General features: G+C 44.8%; 1 protein-coding gene across 2 annotated transcripts in view; it reads right to left on the bottom strand.

Moving 5' to 3' along the window:
- AGBL4 (ATP/GTP binding protein like 4) overlaps window positions 1-19,010 on the bottom strand; it is a 1,622,967-nt gene that overhangs the window by 78,239 nt on the left and 1,525,718 nt on the right. For both annotated transcript variants that reach the window (XM_032303312.1, XM_032303313.1), the window contains exon 9: window positions 12,301-12,412. In XM_032303312.1, the coding sequence (XP_032159203.1) occupies window positions 12,301-12,412 (112 nt within the window). The remainder of the gene's footprint in view (window positions 1-12,300; window positions 12,413-19,010) is intronic.

The raw sequence follows: 19,010 nt of genomic DNA, 5'->3' as shown, positions 1-19,010 counted from the left end.
GAAGAGATACTACTACCCTGGGTCACAGCTCCGGGCACAGAGTCTGAGAGAGGTAAAGCGGTAGACCGAGCCAGTATTGGAGGCTGGAGGCAATTTCTGCCTGCAGGGTCCTTGCTCTAAATCCCTAGGAGGAAAGGTCTGCTCCTGCTCTTTCCCACTGACTGGGCAGTGTTTAAAGGTCAAGGACATAATGGACTAAAAAGAGAACTCAGTGCGAAGAGAAGGCAGGATTTGAGGTTTGCTCTGGGGAAGTGGGGTCCCTTTATGCTTACCTAGAGGGCAAGGAATTGGCAGACTTCCCAGGGTATTAGGAGCCTGGATGTGGGCACCTCTGGGATAAGAGTGAGCAGAGGGTAGTAGAGGTACAGCGGATGGATGGTTGCATGGGGGGACAGCTAGAAGGACGGCTGGTCGGAAGACAGATGATGGGCATCAACTGACCCCAGTTTCTTTCTATAATGTGGGCTGGGCTCGTTGCCTCCGGCTCCAGTCATAGGGATTGGCCCAGCACTAAGTACCTGCCTCAGGAGTTCGCTTCTATTTTATAAAATGAGATCCTTCCTTATATCTGGGTGACCAGGTCCCCTCCTCCTTCCATAAATTCCTCCCCCCCAATTTTGAAGTTAAAATGTACTTGTAGAAAATGGCTGGGAAATATAAAAAAGCGGAGAGGAAGGAAACAACCCGAGTACCCAGAAATACCACAGTTAGCTTCTACTTCACATCCATTCTTTTGTGTATGTTTTAAACCTAGTTGTTATACGTCTTAACATATAATACATATGCAACTTTGTCTTCTGCTTCTTTTCACTTAAAATTATAGCTAAGCATTTTTACAATATTGTAAACTCTTCATAAACATCCATTATATGAATGTATCGTGATTCACTTAATCAGTTTCCCACTGTTTCCCACTGTTTGGCATTTAGATTTTTTTTCTCGGTTTTTCACTATTTATAAGTAATATGGACTTTTTTTTTTTTTGCATAAATCCTTATTCACACTTCAAATTATTTTAGACTAGCTTTGTAGTACCACAATTGCTGGCTCAAAGCTACAAACAGAACAATATATTTTAAACCCCAGAAGGTCACAGTAACACTTTTTTTCTCTCCCTTTTAAATTCCATGTCCTTTCTAGTTTCTCATAAAGAGTGCCCTGGATTTCAGGATAAAGTCCAAGCTTCCTGGGGTAGCACACTGGGCTCTATGACAGGTTTCTGCCGACCACTTAGCTTTACTTTCCACCCCTTTTCCACATGCTCCTCTCAGTCCAGCACACTGAACTCCTTAGAATTCTCAGAGTCTAGTCATCTGATACACGTATGCTCACCCACGCTGCTCCTTCTGCCTTTAACTCTTCCCCAGTCTGTCCAAACAACTACTAGTCTTCCTTCAAAACTCATGTCAGAGGTCACCCTCCCCAGCAAGCCTTGCCTGACCCCAAGCCCAGTGGAGGTGACCTGCTTCCCCTACATGGCATCTGGATTCCTTGCTTGTCATAAGGCTTACCACCCTGTCCTGCCATCATTGGTTTGCAGAGTCAGGAGCTCTAGACCAGGGGTTTGCAAACTTTCTCTGGCCATGGAATCCTTTATTTAAACGCATTTGTCATAGTGATAAAGAACAACATCTCTTGAGAATATATGTGCCCTGCAAAGTGTCGTGAGCAAGTCGCAGAAATCAGTTCAGGTAATCCTCACAACAACCTCTTACAAAGGCGAGGCAGATGCTTGGAAAGGTAGGGGACCTGCCAAGATAGCAAAGCTAGTGAGTGTTGAAATGAGATTTAAATCTGGGCCTGGGCCTGAGCTCTTAAATCACAAAGTTATACTGCTCAGGTTAAAATGGAGAGGAGCCCCATGGGTGGGGGTCCTCAGACCTCTTGCAATTTTTCTGGAAACAGTTGGAAAACCACTGCTCTCTTCTGGACCATCAGTTCCTTGAGGGAAATGACTGTTTGTTATTTGCCTTTCTATTCTGATATAGAGTGCTTGGGCTATGAAAATATTTACTAAATGGATAAATGAACAATCTTTTTTCTTTTGAAAATTATAGGAAGGTTACTCTTTTTTCTATATACTTGACTAGCTTGCAGTGAAAGCGAGCAATGCAAACCTGGCATGACTTGCTGAGGGGGAGGACATCAAGGCTCATTGGCCAGGAGGTCAGGCTGTGTCGGGGATGATAAGACTTCTCACAGCCGGACACCTGGGAGCAGGACAGGGCTTGGGAGGTGGGCATTAGAACTTCTGGAAGATGGGGCAATTTCTGGTTGAAAGGTTAAACAGTGGAAGCAGTGATTAGTCTGGTCCCTTTCATCAGAATTCAGCTCTCTCCACCATGGTAAATAATGGGCTAATTAGGCATCTGGCTTACTTGATTTCCCATGGCTAAGGCCAATTTCTGAAATGCAATATGCTATTTGATGTACCAGCATGAATTCTTCCTGGGCTCCAGAGACTCCCAACAGCAACAGCCAAAAATAACTCTCGGAGATGTTCCCCACACAGTGAACACGACACACCCTAAATGTGACTTGTACTCTGTTGTAGGCTGGATAGGCTGAGAGCCTTAAGGGGGTCACAGGCTGTATGCTGATCCCAACCAGCTCAAACCATGGGCCTGGAAGGGGAGGGGTTTGCCAGGGTTGGGGGTTGGGGGTGAGGGGATGGGGGGTGGGGGTGAGAAGTGGATAGGATAGATATGGTAATGGGAAAAGCTCCTGGAGAAGATGACCTGGGGGTATACTGGACTGACTGGGTAAGTGAAAAGAGGTTATTCCAGAACTATCCAACAGAGACTCCTTTTTAGCTCACTAAGGCTGGATAATTGGATGACTATGGGATAGGGAAAACGGGGAAGCAAGCTTGGTCTAACTTAGGAACAAGGGTAAGTTGAACAGACATCAGGAGCAGAGAGTGTGTAAAGAGAATTTTAGAATTTGTAGATTTGCGATGGAGATCCTACATGGCTGGATCCTAAGATTCTAGAATTTCTGAATTTGTGAGCTTGAGAAACAAAATCCATATGTGGGAGCTCTCAGTGACAAGGGATCAGCAGGGGCAAAAGAAGGAGGAAAGAAGATGAGTCATTGGAAATGTAGAACAGTGAGAGAGAAGGGTGGGGGTTTGAAAGTGAGGGTGCCGTGGATTTCTCTGGGCTGCTTTTGGGGCTATCATGCTGGGAAACAACGTGTCTGTTGAGGTGGCTAATAAGGGTTCCCAAACACTCATCAATGGCCTACTAAGCATGGGTCCCTGCCGGGTAATGGACGTAGAAGCTGAAAAAGAGCTTCTGTCCGTGAGAAGCTCCATCTAAAGGAGGCAGGAAAGCTATCACTAAAACACAACAGGCTCTGTGCTTTCACTGGGGGTGCACTGAAGCTAGGGGATGCCTATAGAAATCCAAACAGCCACCCTTCTGGGGAGACTGCATTTTAATCAATGCTTAAGACATTCTCATTGAGCTACCAGTGAGTGACCAGCCCTGGCCAGGGAAGCAGGGAGGTGAAGGCAGATTGTTGGCTCTGAAGGGGCTTTCGATTGAATTGAAAAAATTGGAAGCCAGTGGATGCCTGAGGAGATTCTACTGCGGCACCAAGCCCACAGAATACACTCCACGTGTGTTTATGGAATAAACCACTAGATGAAAGAAGCAAAGTCTGATCTAGAAGAACAAAGCAACAAAACGCTTTGTGGGCCAAAGGGTTCAAGGAAGTCTTAGAGGAGGCAGGCCTGGAGGTAGATTCTAAAGATTAACTAGGATTTGGAGAGTGACTTAGTGTCTCTCTCTCTTTTTAAATTATTAATTATTTTTATTAACATATAATGTATTATTTGCCCCAGGGGCTTAGCGTCTCTCTTGACTTGAAATACTTTTCCTCCTCTTTACTCAGCAAATTCCTATCCGTCCTTCAGAACCCAGTTCCAATGTTAATTCTAGGTCTTGGTAAGTGGATTTCTTCTTTCCTGCCTGTCTTTCCTCTCTCTCACCCAATGCACATTCATGGAAGACCTGTGCCCTACACAGGGTGTCAGGGATCAGAAATGACTAAGGTGAAATCTAAGACCTCAGTGGGATCCCAGTCTGTGGTGGGGTATGGGAGCTTGAAAGAGTGGGGTCAGTGAGGCCAAATGCGTAAAATACCAGTGGCTCCATTTCTCATAGACCTACGATTGGAGGCTACGTATATACATATTACCTTGTCCTGAGAGAAATCCCATGGGATGGGCATTCCGGTTGCCAGATAGGGAAAAAGAGACACAGAGTTTCATTGACCTGACTCAAACGGAAGCTTCCGGAAGCTCTGCTGGCTTCCATGCCATTGAAACAATATGCATCTAGTTAGTTGATGAGAGGTATTCAGAGTCTTTCAGGATGAAAAGATGTTAGAGAAACTGAAGGAAACAATCAGCTTGACAGGAATATTGCTCTGAAGTGAGAGATTCATCTCTCCACCCGGCTCGCTGCCAGAGTCAAAGTTATAATCTAGAGAGTTAGAAAAACCATGTCTTTTATCACAGGTGGGAGAAGTTACCCTTTAGGAAAGTAATGATTTCTCTTAAAATTTCTTAAAGTTTCAAAGCCATCTCAAACTATTGTAGGAAAAACTGTAAAAATTTCATGAACCAGCAGCACCCTGTGTTCTCAGAGCCCACTGCACAGTATTACATTTACCTCCAGTCTTTACTTCCACACTGAACCTTTCCCCTAGTGGCTATTTACTGACTTCTTGGGCCAAGTTGGTAGGAATGGAAAAATATTTGAGGAGAACAAAGTGTGTGATCTATGGCTGTGGTGTGAATGCACTTAGCTTACCCCTCGCGAAACCTCTGGCAGCTGGCTACAGTCTGCCCATTTCCACAGGCATTCCTCTTCCCCCATCCTGGGCAATAGTCCTTCTTCACATTTATAAACACTTTATGTTCACATAAAGTGAATACATTGGGTCTCTCTCCAACCTATGTGGTTAGCAGGTCAAGGGCTTATTCCTACCTTCCGGCGGAAGAGCAGACTGAGGCTTAGGAAATTGATGTTCACGGGACATCAGCCATGTGCTAAGCACCTCCCTAGGCATTCATTCCAGGCTGTCTTTCAGAGGCAGGAGTCCGACTTCTGGACCTTGACGTGGAAATCCTGCCCATCAGTGGAGCCTTCACAGCCAATATCCCGTTCCAAAATGATGCAGAGATGCAGACTGTTGGAGCCAAATGGGCCTTGTGGAGTCATCCTTCAACCCCTACAGTGTATAGACTGGGGTGTGCAGGGGTGGGGAGAATGAAAGTCGCAGGGAGGGGTAGAGACTTGCCTAGCAGCACCAAGCAAAATAGGGGTTCATCCAATCTGGTGGGGGGTGGCTAGTGTTCTCAGTCCCTCTCGATGCCCCAAAGATAAGCTCACAGCTTTAGCTGTCCCCTCCAGGGGGCCTTTGGGGTAAGACCGCTAGAGACATGGGGTTGGAACAAAAGTTTGGGAACCTACAGTCCAGATGTTTGAGCTCCCTAGGCCTCAGAGAGACAGTGTGCTAAGGCCCTAGGCATGTGGTTTTCACTGCAGAGGCACTGCCCCCTCCTCAGGGGTGGTAAGCATCCTGCCTAGGGGGAGTATTTTCCCACCCCAATGCCATAGTTGTGGTCTCCTGCTCTCCTAGTTTGCTCCGAAGTGCATATATGGGTGGGATGGGGTGCCCCCAACCTTCTACCCCCCCTACTTGCCAAGGTGACTTTACACCTCCCACCAGCAAGGTTTCCAGGCCGTCAGGTGTGAACACACAGATGCAGCTTGATTTCTAGTGAGGAGTTCCCATCTCAGGGCCTCCCGAGCTGGTGACCCAGCGAAACCTCTGCCCATGCTAAGAGCAGATCTGCTGAGCCTCCTCCTGCCATTTTGACTGGATGGGGAGCCTGTGCCTGGCTGTGTGTTCGTGCATAAGTTCTTTGTGTGATTATGTATGACTTGACACTTGTCTATCTGGTATGTACCACATCTATGCTTTTCTGTATATAAGTTCTGTTTTATGTATGTAAATGGAAGCCTTTTCCGCATATCTCCATGCTGTGCATGTGTGTGTGGGTGTGTGTGTTTTCCGGGCAGTGTGAGTGTGTGCAGGTTCTTTGTGTTAGATGACCATGTCACCGACTGCTCCGTTTGCCATGCAGATGTGTTATAACGTATTTATTTGACAGAAAGAGAGCAGCTTCTCTTGACGACCACAGGAGGCAAGCAAGGAAAAAAAACCCCTCAGCCCTGTGTTGCTCTATTTTAAAAACTGCTCCGTGTTGTTATGGCAGCTAATTTTCCTTAAATGATTTAAGGAAACAGATCTGTCTACGAGCTACAGCCAAGTTGTTATAGCAACACAGGTCTTTCTCCTCCAGAAAAAGGGGGGAATCCCCCCCCCCCCAGAGCATAGAAGTCTTTCACAAAAGCAACCCTTGAGTTCTGAGATACTAGGGGCACAGAAAAGGGCAGAAGTGGACCCATTTGTCTCCCGCCTTCAGTTCCTGGGGATTCTCCTTAGCTACTGCCCTCGCCGCTCTCCAGCTTGGATCTCATTGTCCTTGGGCTGGACTTCACAAGAAGCACCTGACGGGCCTCTCTTCCTTCCCTTCGTCTCATCTCCTTTGATCCACTCTCCACACTGCAGCTTTCCCAAGTTGCTAAAGCATATGTCATTCAGCATAATAGTCTCTGTGGTGCCATGTTCTCTGCTACTTGCTGGATATGCCAAGAGCATGTCCTTGAAGGGCATGCCAGGAACGTTGGCCTTTATTCCACAAGTAATGGGGAGTCACAGAAAAGTCTTAATCAGGGGATAGAGACCCAGGTGGATTTAAATTTTAGAATGACTCTAGAGTGTCTAAAGTGGGGACTGAGTGGATGGAAATACTATTCATAGATCTCTGTCTCCCTTGCTCAAACGTTTTTGATGGCTCTCCATTGACGACTCTGATTCTCAAGATGGAGAGAGGGTGTATACTGGAATATTCCTAACAAGTGGCATTTTGTTTCATGGCCTTGATTTTTTTTTTAACATGATATTTTTTCATGATACTTAATTCAAATAAAAATCAATTTAAAAGAGAGCTTAAAACCTTTATTTTCATTAATTAATTAATTAATTAATTAATTTACATTTATTTGAGAGAGAGAAAGAGAGAGCACAAGTGGAGGATAAGAGGGGCAGAGGGAGAGGGAGAAGCAGGCTCCCCGCTGAGCAGAACTCCAGGATCATGACCTGAAGCAAAGGCAGACACTTAAACAACTAAGCCACCCAGGTGCTCCAAGACTTTGATTTTAATGAGAAGAGAGCACTGGGCCATAGGAAGAAGCCAAATTCCTTGACTCCATATTCAAAGCCACCCATGAGCTTCTTAACATCTGCCTCTTCGGCCACCATTTTATAGCTGCCTCTCATGAATCCTGCACACCAGCCCTAGCAGCTGAGGCCTCTCCTCTTCATCCCACTGCTCAGCATTCTCCTGAATGCCCTCTCCTCTCTCCCTGTAACCTGTCTCATCCCTAAACCATAGCCTCCAGATGAACGATTACCCATTTCTAGAGGCCCCGCCCAATGTCCTTGAGGAAACTTCCTCAGATCCCCTCACACTCACACACACACACACACACACACACACACACACACACACACGATTCATTTCTCCTAGCCCCATACTTCCAAAGCATTACATGTTCTCTACTCTAGCAACCTTCCTGGCTGCCCTGGTTGAAAATAATTCATAAAGTTCTGGCCTTCCCATTGGATTGTGAATTCTTCCTAGCCTGAAATCCTGCCCCATTGATCTCTATAATTCCAAAGGTAATCGAGGGTCTTGTGCATGGGTACTTTGAGAAATGTGTGCTTCATTCAATTAACTGAGCCTCTTAAAGCAACACCTGCTTTTTAAATCTCTGCCAGATAGTTCTCTGGGTATACCTCTCAGGCAGATAGTTGGGTGTTAGAAGACTTACAGATGGGTGGTCCTAGGAAGCCCATCTGTAAATGGGCTTCACTTTTTAAGATTTCAACTGCACCTGGGTGAGAGAGGAGGGCCCTGTGTGTGCTCTTGCGTACGAGTGACTCTGGCTGATAGTGTGATGTGAAGTCACCGTCGTTACTCTATGGTATGTGTACCAGGATAAAGCCACACTCCCATGGCTAGGGGGTGAGCTCTCACGTGGAAACTGCTGTCACGTCTGGGGCTAATTACCTGGGGAAGAGGTAGAATACTCAGACCTGATATCAGAAGGGGAGGGAGAAAGCTGGATGTGGAGGAGAGTTGGGACCTGCTCCCTGGTCTTCACCACTGAAGGTAATGAAATGTTTAAGAGCAGCTCCTGAACAAAACGTGCTTGGAGGGTGGGAAGGCAGGGACACAGGGATCCGAGGGAGCTCCTAGAGGCCAGGGAAGGCTAAGCTCCATGGTGGGTGGAACGTGGTGGGCACTGAGGCCAGGAATGGAGCGCATGAGTGAAGGTGACCAGAAACCTGTGTCAGGGGAACCAGAGTGGGGGATTCCATCTCAGGCTCTGTCTCTGAGAGTTGAGGACAATCTCAGCAGGCTGCAGGGGAACCCGGGAGAGGGCTGATATCCACAGACCAGAGCCTGAAGTAAAAGAGGGCACTAGCGTCTGGGACACTCTGAGGGAGAGCTGAGACTGGGGAGAGGTGTGTGGTCTGGTTGTTTCTTTTCATCAGGGAAATATTTTTAAAACCACCTCACAAAAGCTTTGGTTTACTTCATCATTTGCTTATCATTTACTCTGAGCACCTGCTCAGAGCCAGGTGCCTGCTGGGCACTGGGGACTCTCAGATCCATCAGCCAGAGCCTGCCTAGGGACAATCCATCACAACTAGTAAACAAAGGCCACGCTGTCCACAGGGAGTGCCCCAGGAGTGGGGCATAAACCACTTCATAACTAAACCACTTTATAACTAAGATCCAGTGTGGTCCTCTGGGTAAAACACTCCATGGTCAAGGGCATCATTTAGTTTCCAAGGTCCCGAGAGGGGGTGAGGGTTGAGTGAGCAAAGGTCTAGGAAAGCTGCCTTTGAAGTAAATACCATCATTAATGCAGGACAGCTGGCTCCTGTTGCCAGGTGAGAACATAGAAGGGCTCATGCCTGAGACTCACAATGCAGGCTGGACGTATCACTTCTGCTCAACTTCAAAGTCACCATGTCTAAAGCTTGTCCACAGGTGCACTGCCCCTCCTGAGTTCCCATCTCAGGAGGGGCGACGACATCTACTCCGCTGTCCAGGCCAAACCATGGATATCATACAAACCTCCTTCCTATCCCATTAGCTGGTCACTAAGTTGCCCACACCCCTCCATAATGCCTCTCCAGCCCTACAGCAGCAGGCTCTACTGGCCTCCAGTCTCTAGCCTGGCATCCTCCAAGTTCATCCCCTTACAAGCACCAGAGGAGTCTTTCTGAAATGCAAACCTGATCCTGTCACCTCCCAGCTTAAAATCCTTCCATGCTCCCCATTCCCATGAGAATAAAGTCCCAATTGCACCCTGTATCATATCCCCCTTTGTCCCGCTGTTTGCCCCTAGTGCCAGCCACACTGAATAACTTGGCCCATTCCTGAGGGTGTCTCCCTCTCAAGGCAGGTGCACAGATGTCTCCTCTGCATGGAAAGCCCTCCCTTCCCTGGGAATCTTTCATGCATCAGCTCAGGTGTGGCCTCCCTTCTATGGGCTCCCACAGCCCCTGTGTCTTCCTCCATGAATGCACTTGAGATAACTGCCTGTAAATGCCTGTCCCCACCAGGCTGGGAACTTCTTAGGGGTGGACAGTGGCTCTGATGATTGCCAGAAACCAGCATACAACCTGAAGGAGTTTGGAGAGGAATGGCGATGCTCCCGACATAGTCCCCATCCACCTGCAAGTGTCTGCTGATTCTCTGCTTGCTGACTCTGTCAAGCAGAAGGCCACTGGGATGGAGGAGTGAGGCTGTGAGCATTTAGAAATGAGGCCAGAAGCTGTCGTGGCAGTTCACACAGCTCTGGCCTGAGTGATTGTGGTGACGTACACAACAGCGGAGGTCAGGAGGAGAAAGCATTTCAGGTCATTAGGGCAGATGCCCTTGGGTACTGACAGTATCTACAACAGGACACAATGACACTTACAGTCAAATGTGACTGAATCCAATCCAGATAATGTTTGTTGAGGATGTGCTACACGCCGGGTACTGTGCTAGGTGCTTTCTAATAGCTTTTAAGTAGAGTGACAGTACAATTTATCATGTAAACTGGAACACTTCTAAGAGTGAAAGGGGGTACTATTAATAAATACTCTGGGACAACAGATATCAACGGGAACTGCCCCCGGCAAGCCAAAACTTACAACCATCCTACCCATAGGTCACGGTTTGTGTGCTTCCTCACCCCAGCCACCATAACTCCATACACAATTTTAAAATCTATATTTATCAGTATTTACTTATTTAATGTCTACTCCCCCACAAATTGAAAGGGTTAGGGTTTTGTTCACTTCTAGAAAAAAAAAATCTCAATGCCTAGTATTTGGAACTACTTAATAAGTATTTGTGGAAGGAAGGCAGGCAAGACTGGAGTAAAAGCCTGGGCATGGAGATGGGGAGTGGGGAAGAGAAAAGATATGGAGGGAGCTGGGATCCATGACTCCCCTGGTCAGCTTGACTCCCATGTTGGTGCTCCATGCCCTTGCTTCGGTCTTAAAGGAGTGGACTTTAAGGAAGAACCAGGAAGAACACAGCTTACTCAACAAGCTCTAAGTGTGCTTATTAAGATCCAACCAGCTGATGAACACCCTATTCATGGCACAAAAAGGGTCTAAATCCCTTTCTCTCTCAGTCTTGGCTGATCTGTGTTCTGTAGCACGGATGAGTGCCCAGTTGTTTGTGAGCGAATCAATGACTTCTCAGTGATGTTAGCAATGGCAGGCTAAAACCTCTTCTTTTTAGCAAACCTAACTCTTCCCTTTGGTTCCTCCTCCATGCCCTACCCCTGCCCCCAGCTCTCTCCTCAGGGATTCATCTAAAACACCCCTTTTTTTCGGAGGCTCCCACTCTATCACTTCTCCTATCCTGTTTCTTTTTTTAAAATCATGCCTCATTGTCCTCTTTGTGAATAACTGTTTTCTATCTATAAATCATATTGAAGTTGGCATAAGAGAATTTGCCATGTTCAATCCAATCCCATTCTACCGATAGTTTATTGAATATTTACTATCAGCCAGATCAGAAAAAATATCAGGGCTACGGCAGTCAAGGGGCTATGAAATCATAGTCATCAAAGTTAGAAGAGACTCAGAGGTCATCTCACTCCGGTATCTTCCAAACAATTGAATCTCCTCTATGCTTCACTTTGATAGTGTCATTCAGCTTCAGGGTGAACCCTTTTAGTAAGGCAAAGCTTATAGCTCCTACATCCACTCCATTTTAGGCAGAACTAAATGTTAAAATTTTCTATTTCTCTATAGGCCTTACCTCCTCTTTTGTCTTCCACCCACGAGATGTCTGTCCTGTCCTCTCTGATAGCTCTTTGGGGATAGAATGTTTGTGGTCTGTTTCCTTTCTCTAACCTATGAAACCCCTGTGTCTTTTCCTGTTTCTTATGAAGTTTTGCCCCTATGAAAAAACTCAGTATAGACACCCACTATTCCCCTTTTTCTGGACTAGCAGGCCCTTTTCTCTAGGAACAAGTTCACCATGACCACCACAGCCCCCAAGTCCAACCATGTGGTTCCTGTGTGGTTGTCCTATTCTTACATATCCTTGCCTCTGGGGCCAGAGTTGACTTGCCCAGAGGTGGCAGGTTCCCCAGGCTGGGCCAGTCACAGTCTTTTTGGAACTAGAACTAGAAAATGAGAGTTAATCACTCTCCAGTGGTGGAAGCCAACAGATGTGACACTTGGCTCCATGTCTCCTACAGGTGGAGGAGGCCAGTCTAGAGTCTTTAGTTATGTGAGATACACTCGTACTCTTGTAATAAATTCTCTATTTTGTGTAAACTAATTGAAATTAGATATCTTTTGCTTACAGCCAAAGAACCCTGTGAATCTGCTTCACTATATTTTCTTTATCCCAGAAGACCTCCTGAACCCAACTGAACCTGATATTTGTGAGGGGTACTGGAAGGTACTTGGGTCTATCCAACTTAAAGACAAGACCAGCAGCCCTCATACTCACCCTGGTTTTGACCCTGTTCTCCTAATTTGGAGCTCCTACTGGAATTTCCCAGTACAACACTGCTCTTTCCCAGATTAAGCCTTAAAACCAGCAGGTGCTGAAGGAGATTGGTTACTCACTGGGTCATTGTACATCTGGATGATGAGTTGTTTCACTCCATGCAGTGTGGGGTGGGCCCACGGAGAAGGATCCAGCCAGTGACGGTTCAGGTCAAACCCCATTAGAGAGCACCTAGGTAGTAACCAGAGTCAGAGTCAGTATGAACAGGACAAGCCAAACTTGTCATTTATAAATACAAATACAGCTTGGAGTAGGATTAGTCCCTGTCTCACCTTCATAGCATTTATTTTTATTATTATTATTATTTTTTGCCAGAGACAGTTCTAAACATTTTACATATATTAATTCAATCAATGCTTTCAACAACCCTATAAAGTCACTACTCTTATAATTCCCACTTTATATAAGATGAAGCTGAGTCACAGAGAGGTTGAAATATTTCTGTGGAGGAGTCTGACTTCAGTGTTCATGCCCTGAGATCACAGACCCATGGACATCTCTTCTACAGGGCAGTAGAGAGAAGTGCTCAGGCTGAAGTCACTGGTGTCCCTAATATTCTTCTCTGTCTCACACCCACAGCTAACCCATTGTCTCTACCTTCAAAATATATTCAGAACCCAACACCCTTTTATCAGCTCCACTGACATCACCTTGAGCTCTGGCCAAGGTCCTGAGTTACTGATATGAGGGTGGTGTTATTAGTGTCCCTATTTTGCAGATGTGGAAACTGAAGCACAAGGAAGTTATAAAAAATGGCTTGATTAAAGAGGTATGTCAGGATTGGTACACAAGCAGACTGCATTCATTCAAGAAACATAATCTAACAGAAGAAAGAAGATATGCTCACAGGCTTGTATCCATTTATAATTCAGGACAATGTTGTAAGGATTAAATGAGATAAACACATGTAACTTCATTTAACATGGGTTCTGGTACATAATAGCAACTTAAAAATATTATGTTGTTGTTTGATTGAACTTTTTATTATCATTTTATGCTACATCCTGTCAGAGTGACAGAATAATAAGTTTGCAGCCCATGGGCTGGGGTGGGCAGTAGACAGTAGTGGTCAGGGATAACTGTCTATCTTTTCCTCCAGTCTGGGAGTCAGGCAGAACTGAGTTCATAACCATTGTCTGATTCCTCCTAGTGTAGTAGGCATTTACCCATTTTCTTTGGTGAATGCCTAACATCTAACCCTGTGATTAGAGGGGACAGGGTCGGGGAGAGTTTGCTCCTCCATCATGACAGATGATGAGACTATGGTGGTGCCTTTTCTCCCACCACAAAAGACAGATGGGCCAGATGCTCCTTCTTTGTGATCTGCCAGCCACAGCAACAGGAAACCAGACTAAGTGGCAACAGTCACTTCCTTCCATGACTTAAACTTGGACTAGGTGATACAAAGCTGAAATCAGGTGTACAGCCATGGTACCATGGAACAGAGGTAGATTATTGCTGCCAACAGCCAATCTTCTGCCCTCCACGGCTATTCTGTTAATTGTTTGTTTTCCAAATGTGGCCCTTCCTATAAATTCCCTTCTTGCTTAAGTGGCTGGAGTTAGTCCTTGTTTCTTTAACAGAAAGTATGCCTAAATATATAGCTCTGTAGCCTAATATATATTAAACCCCAGAGGGTGGGCACCAAACAGATGGAACCATTGGTCTGGGTGCTATGCCCACAGAGCTCTTCCAGCTTTCACTCAGCATCTAAAAATTTGGAATGGAATGTTATTTTTAACAACAGGACTTAATCACAAATGACTGCAACCTTAAGATATTGGTTAGCTTACCTACTTCTCCGCTGCCTTCAATATGTAAATATTAAGAATGCCCAAAGCAATGTCTTGCTCCATGATACTTCTACGACCTGATGCTCATCACCTTCCCAGGCAGCTTATCTCATTCTTGGACAGCTCCACTAGGAAAGTCCTCCTTCTCTGTAGCTGAAGTTTGTCTTCCCAGTGACTTCCTGCACTAGTCTCATCCTTGCCTCACAGAGTCACACAGAACCATAAGGCTAAGTTGTGAAGAGCAGGAGCTCTGGAAGTCACAGTTAGGTTTAAGTTTTGATTGGTGACCTTTTAAATTTTCTTTTTAAAAAACCCCTTTGGTCTTCTGGTTTATCATAGGTATAATGAGGATAACAACCTTGACTTTCTGGATTGTGAACATGAACTACTAATGGCCCAGCAGAATCCTCAGAACAGAATGAATATTACATAAATGGCAGCCAGTGATGACTGGCAATGGTGGAGACTGTCGTATTGTTGAAATCATCTAAATCTAAATATCACCTCCTCCAGGAAGACCTGCTGACTTACTCTTTGCAAATGTGGGATAGGTACTTTTCCTCTGCTCCCATGGCATCCATTGCTCCCCACCATCTCCCACCCAGCCCATCAGAGTGGCTACAGCACAAGACATAGTAATTACTGAGTCTATCTTTCCTACTGGACCATGAATTCCTCGAGGGTGAGGATGATGTCTTATTCAGGTTTGTATTCTTCTGCTTGACAAGAGTCTGGACAATGGTAGACCTTGAGGAGTTAGTTGTTGAATGAACATTCCATTCTTTCCCCAAAATTTTCCAATCTCATATGATCGAGTTCTTACAACCATCCAGGCAGATAGGTGGATTCCATTTTTTCTGGCACTGAAGGCCAGAGAAGGTAAGCCATTCCTTCAAGGTTACCTACTTGGTACTCCACAGGGCCCAGACTAGAATCCAGGTCAATTTTCCCAGAACCCTTGGTATTCCCATTTGGCCATGCTGCTTCCAGGTAGCCTCTTTCATTCAAAAAAGTGAGATTCAAAATCTAAGAGAAGGTATTATAGGCAAAAGATCCTGAAAGATCAACACCTTGATCCAGCCTGTTGATGAAAATAGTGTAGCTGGTGACTCAAAGGTCACTTAAGCTTCAAAGAATCCTGGAGCTCTTCAGAAGCTAAAGCATTGGTGAAAATCTTTAGTGAGCAGTACCTGTGCTGGGTACTTTTTGAGCTGATTTTTTAAAGAACATTTCTAATCGTAACAGTTTATCAGTAGGTGGGTATTTACTAAAGAAAAACCTTAGTAAAGATGCAGGAGCCCTGCCCAGCTAGGGGCCAGGGAACAGACCTCTAATGTCTATATCATCTTGAGACAGTCACTTCCCCTCCTGTGGCTCCGTGCTCTTCTTCTTCTCTTATTCTTTTTATTCGTTTATTTATTCATTTTTTATGTTTTAAGTTTTTATTTTAATTCCAGTTAGTTAACATATTAGTTTCAGGTGTACATCATAGTCATTCAACAATTCTGTACATCAACCCATGCTAATCACGACAAGAGCACTCCTTAGTTTCCATCACCCATTTTACCCATCCCCCAACCCACCTGCCCTCTTGTTCTCTATAGATAAGAGTCTATTCCTAGGTTAGTCTCTCTCCTTTTTTCCCCCTTTACTTGTTTTGTTTCTTAATTCTACATATAAGTGAGGTCATACAGTATTTGTTTTCTCGACTGACTTCTCTTGGCATTATACTCTCTATAGAACTCCATTCATGTTGTTGTAAATGGCAAGAATTCATTCTTTTTTATGGCTGAATAATATTCTATTGTATAAATATACACCACATCTTCTTTATACATCCATCTATCAGTGGACATTGGGCTTCTTCCATATCTTGGCTATTACGAATACTGCTGTTATAATATCATTATATGATAAAGCATCACAAATTGGGCTTTGTCCCCAAAGTTAAGGACTTGGAGGAAGCACACATTTCTGATAAAATACCAAGAAAACAAAATATTCTAGGGAAAGGATTGATAGTTTTAAAAAGAAACACCAAATAGTCAAGGGGTACCAATATCTTAATGTTAATTGCATGCCTTTTTCAACATTTGATATTTGTATGGGACCCAATTTTTCCCTCTTGGAGTTTTCAAGTTGCCCTGAACCTTGAAGTAGGGATGCACATTGGCCAAAAATCAAGTCCTCAGAGAGCATTCCAGACAGAGGGTGTGGCATGTGCAAAGTTCAGCAAAGTGAGAATGGTTGGAAGTTACACATATTTCCAACAGGCTACTGGTGGTATTATGCTTGTGTCCCTAACTAGGCTGGAAGCACCAGGAGGACAGGGATGATGTACTTTCTCTTTAGTGGTTGACCCAAATCATCTGCCTAAAAGCAGAGGAATGGACAAGGAAAAGGCCATGCTTTCATACTATGATTGCCAGTTTAGAGTCACTGAGTGTGAAATCCTGGGTCTCTGCTCTGGGTCTCTGTCTCCTTGGACTTCTTCAATTCTTTATTTATTTCTGAGATGAAATTTCTGCATGTGCTCGAAGTCAGGACCCATGTTCTGACATGGATGGAACCCTTTACGGTAACAAAGAGACACAATGTTTGACATTAGGATCATTCTAGAAAAATACAATTTTATGGAAGTCAAATTTATATATAACTACATAATATGTATTTTCATTCTCTTGAATTGAAGATACTTTTGACTATCTTTTATTTCTTCTTCCAAACTGTGAGACCAATGAGGGCAGGGATTATGTTTGTGTCATCCTGCCCAGGCCCACTCCAACTTACCTACTACAGACCCAGGTGTAAAGAAGATTCATTATATCTACTGAATGAATGAGTGAATGAACAAGTGTATGAACAAATACCCTGAAGATGTGCAAAGTTTAGGTAATTATTGAAGACATTTTTTTTTTAAAGATTTAAGTACCTGTTACGTGCTAGACACTTTCACAATAACCAAATAAGGTAGGTATTATTAATCTTCATTTTAGGGTACTTGGGTGGCTCAGTCAGTTAAGTGTCTGTCTTCCACTCAGGTCATGATCCCAGCCTCCTGGGATAAAGTCCCAAATCCCACAAATTCCTGCTCAGAGGGAAGTCTGCTTCTCCCTCTGCCCCTCTCCCCTGCTCATGATCTCTATGTCTCTCTCTCAAATAAATAAAGTCTTTTTAAAAAATATCCTTATTTTATAAGTGACAAAATAAAATCCAAAAGAGATTTGACTTTAGAGCATCACTTGGCAACTACTAGGATACAGATCAGATTTGAACCAAGACCTTATCAATGCTAGGATGATTTCCAGTGATTTTTTTTGAGGTCTCTCCCCCCCCTCCAAGCCATGGTGATGCTGTGTCATCTGTGAAAGAGACCCCAAGCTACTCCTGTGTGCTCTTCCTTTACTGGTCTCTTCCTCCTCTGCCTCATGGCAGAGATACAGTGGCTCCAGAGAACATTGCTCAAATGGCAAGTAAATAGCTCCATCTTGTGAAGGGCATCGTGCCCACCCTTTTTGCAATAATGGCAGCTAGAACGAGAGCAATGATTTTAATTCCCCTCTTTATGATTTCCTTTTCATCTCTTCTATAGGATAGAGAAAAAGACAGCTTGGCGGCTCCAGATCAATCTCATCTGAGCCCTGTGGGGCTGTGTACTCCTGGAAGGGTGGCATTGACAGGCAGAGATATATGGGGCATGCATGCAATTGTCTTTCAAACACAGCAGTTTTTCAGTATTACCAATGAGCTAGATTGGATTAAGTATATTTGCACCAAAAGCAAAATAAATATTGCTTTATTTAATGCCACTAAAAGGTTGGGATTCAATTGTCCTTGGCCTGAGGCACCTTCTAGCTCTATTGATTGGCCAGTGTCAGAATGCCAGACAGTCTGTCATCAATAGCTCCTGCAAAATGCTTAGCAGGTGGGGAGGGATCTACTGTGGTGGAGGATGGCAGGCAGTGTCCTCTGTCCCACACATAAGGGATAATTACAACGCATCTGCTCCGCATCACCACCCCAGGATATTTAAAGCATTTCCCTCATATTCTCCCTTAGACTATCACAAAACGGATGCCACTTGGGCTATCAAGGCAAAGAGGAGAATGGATAAGAAGATAGTGGGGTATTTGGGTGGCTCAGGCGGCTGAGTGTCTAGGTCTTGGTTTCCACTCAGGTCATGATCTCAGGATTGTGAGATTGAGCCCCGCTTCGGGCTCCACGCTCAGTGTGGAATCTGCTTGAGATTCTCACTCTCCGTCTGCCCCTCCCACTCGTGCTCTCTCTCTCTCTTTCTTTCTCTCTGAAATAAACAAGTAAAAACTTAAAAAAGAAAAAAGGTAAGACCATGGGTTTCAAGTCAGAAGGACTTGGGTTTGAGTCTCAGATTTACCACTGAGTAGTTTTGTGACCTTGGACAAATTCACGTATTTTGTTCAAAGATCTGAAAGCTCCAGGAGGGCAGAAACTGAATCTATTTCATTTGCGATTGTGTCTTCTGTCAGACACACAGTCAGCTCTCCATGAGACTGAATAGAGGCTCAGAAAGCTTAAGTGATTTGTCTGTAGCCCAGCAAGGACAAGTGAGAGAGGCAAGACTTGAATCCAGTTTGTGAGCTCTAAAGCCCATGTTCTTAGCCATTACTTTGTTCTCTCTTAGCAGTCCTGGGAGTCAGGTCAGTGTCCAATTGAGGGGACTCATGTGAGGTGAGGGGTGTATGTAACACCCTTAATTTTTAAATGGGGAAATTGAGGGGCACCTGGGTGTCTTGGTCCATTAAGCCTCTGACTTTGGCTCAGGTCATAGTCTCAGGGTCCTGGAATCAAGCCCTGAATCAGACTCCCCTCTATGTGGGGAGTCTGCTTGTCCCTCTGTCCCTTCCCCTTCCCTTCCCCTTCTCATTTCTCTCTCTCTCTCTTTCTCAGATAAATGAATAAAATCTTTAAAAAAAAAATAAGGGGGAAACGGGATCTCA

This window comes from Mustela erminea, chromosome 10 (assembly GCF_009829155.1).
Source record: "Mustela erminea isolate mMusErm1 chromosome 10, mMusErm1.Pri, whole genome shotgun sequence".
Taxonomy (NCBI): domain Eukaryota; kingdom Metazoa; phylum Chordata; class Mammalia; order Carnivora; family Mustelidae; genus Mustela; species Mustela erminea.
The sequence above is the reverse complement of the archived record's forward strand: the minus strand, read 5'-3'. Positions and strand labels throughout refer to the sequence as shown.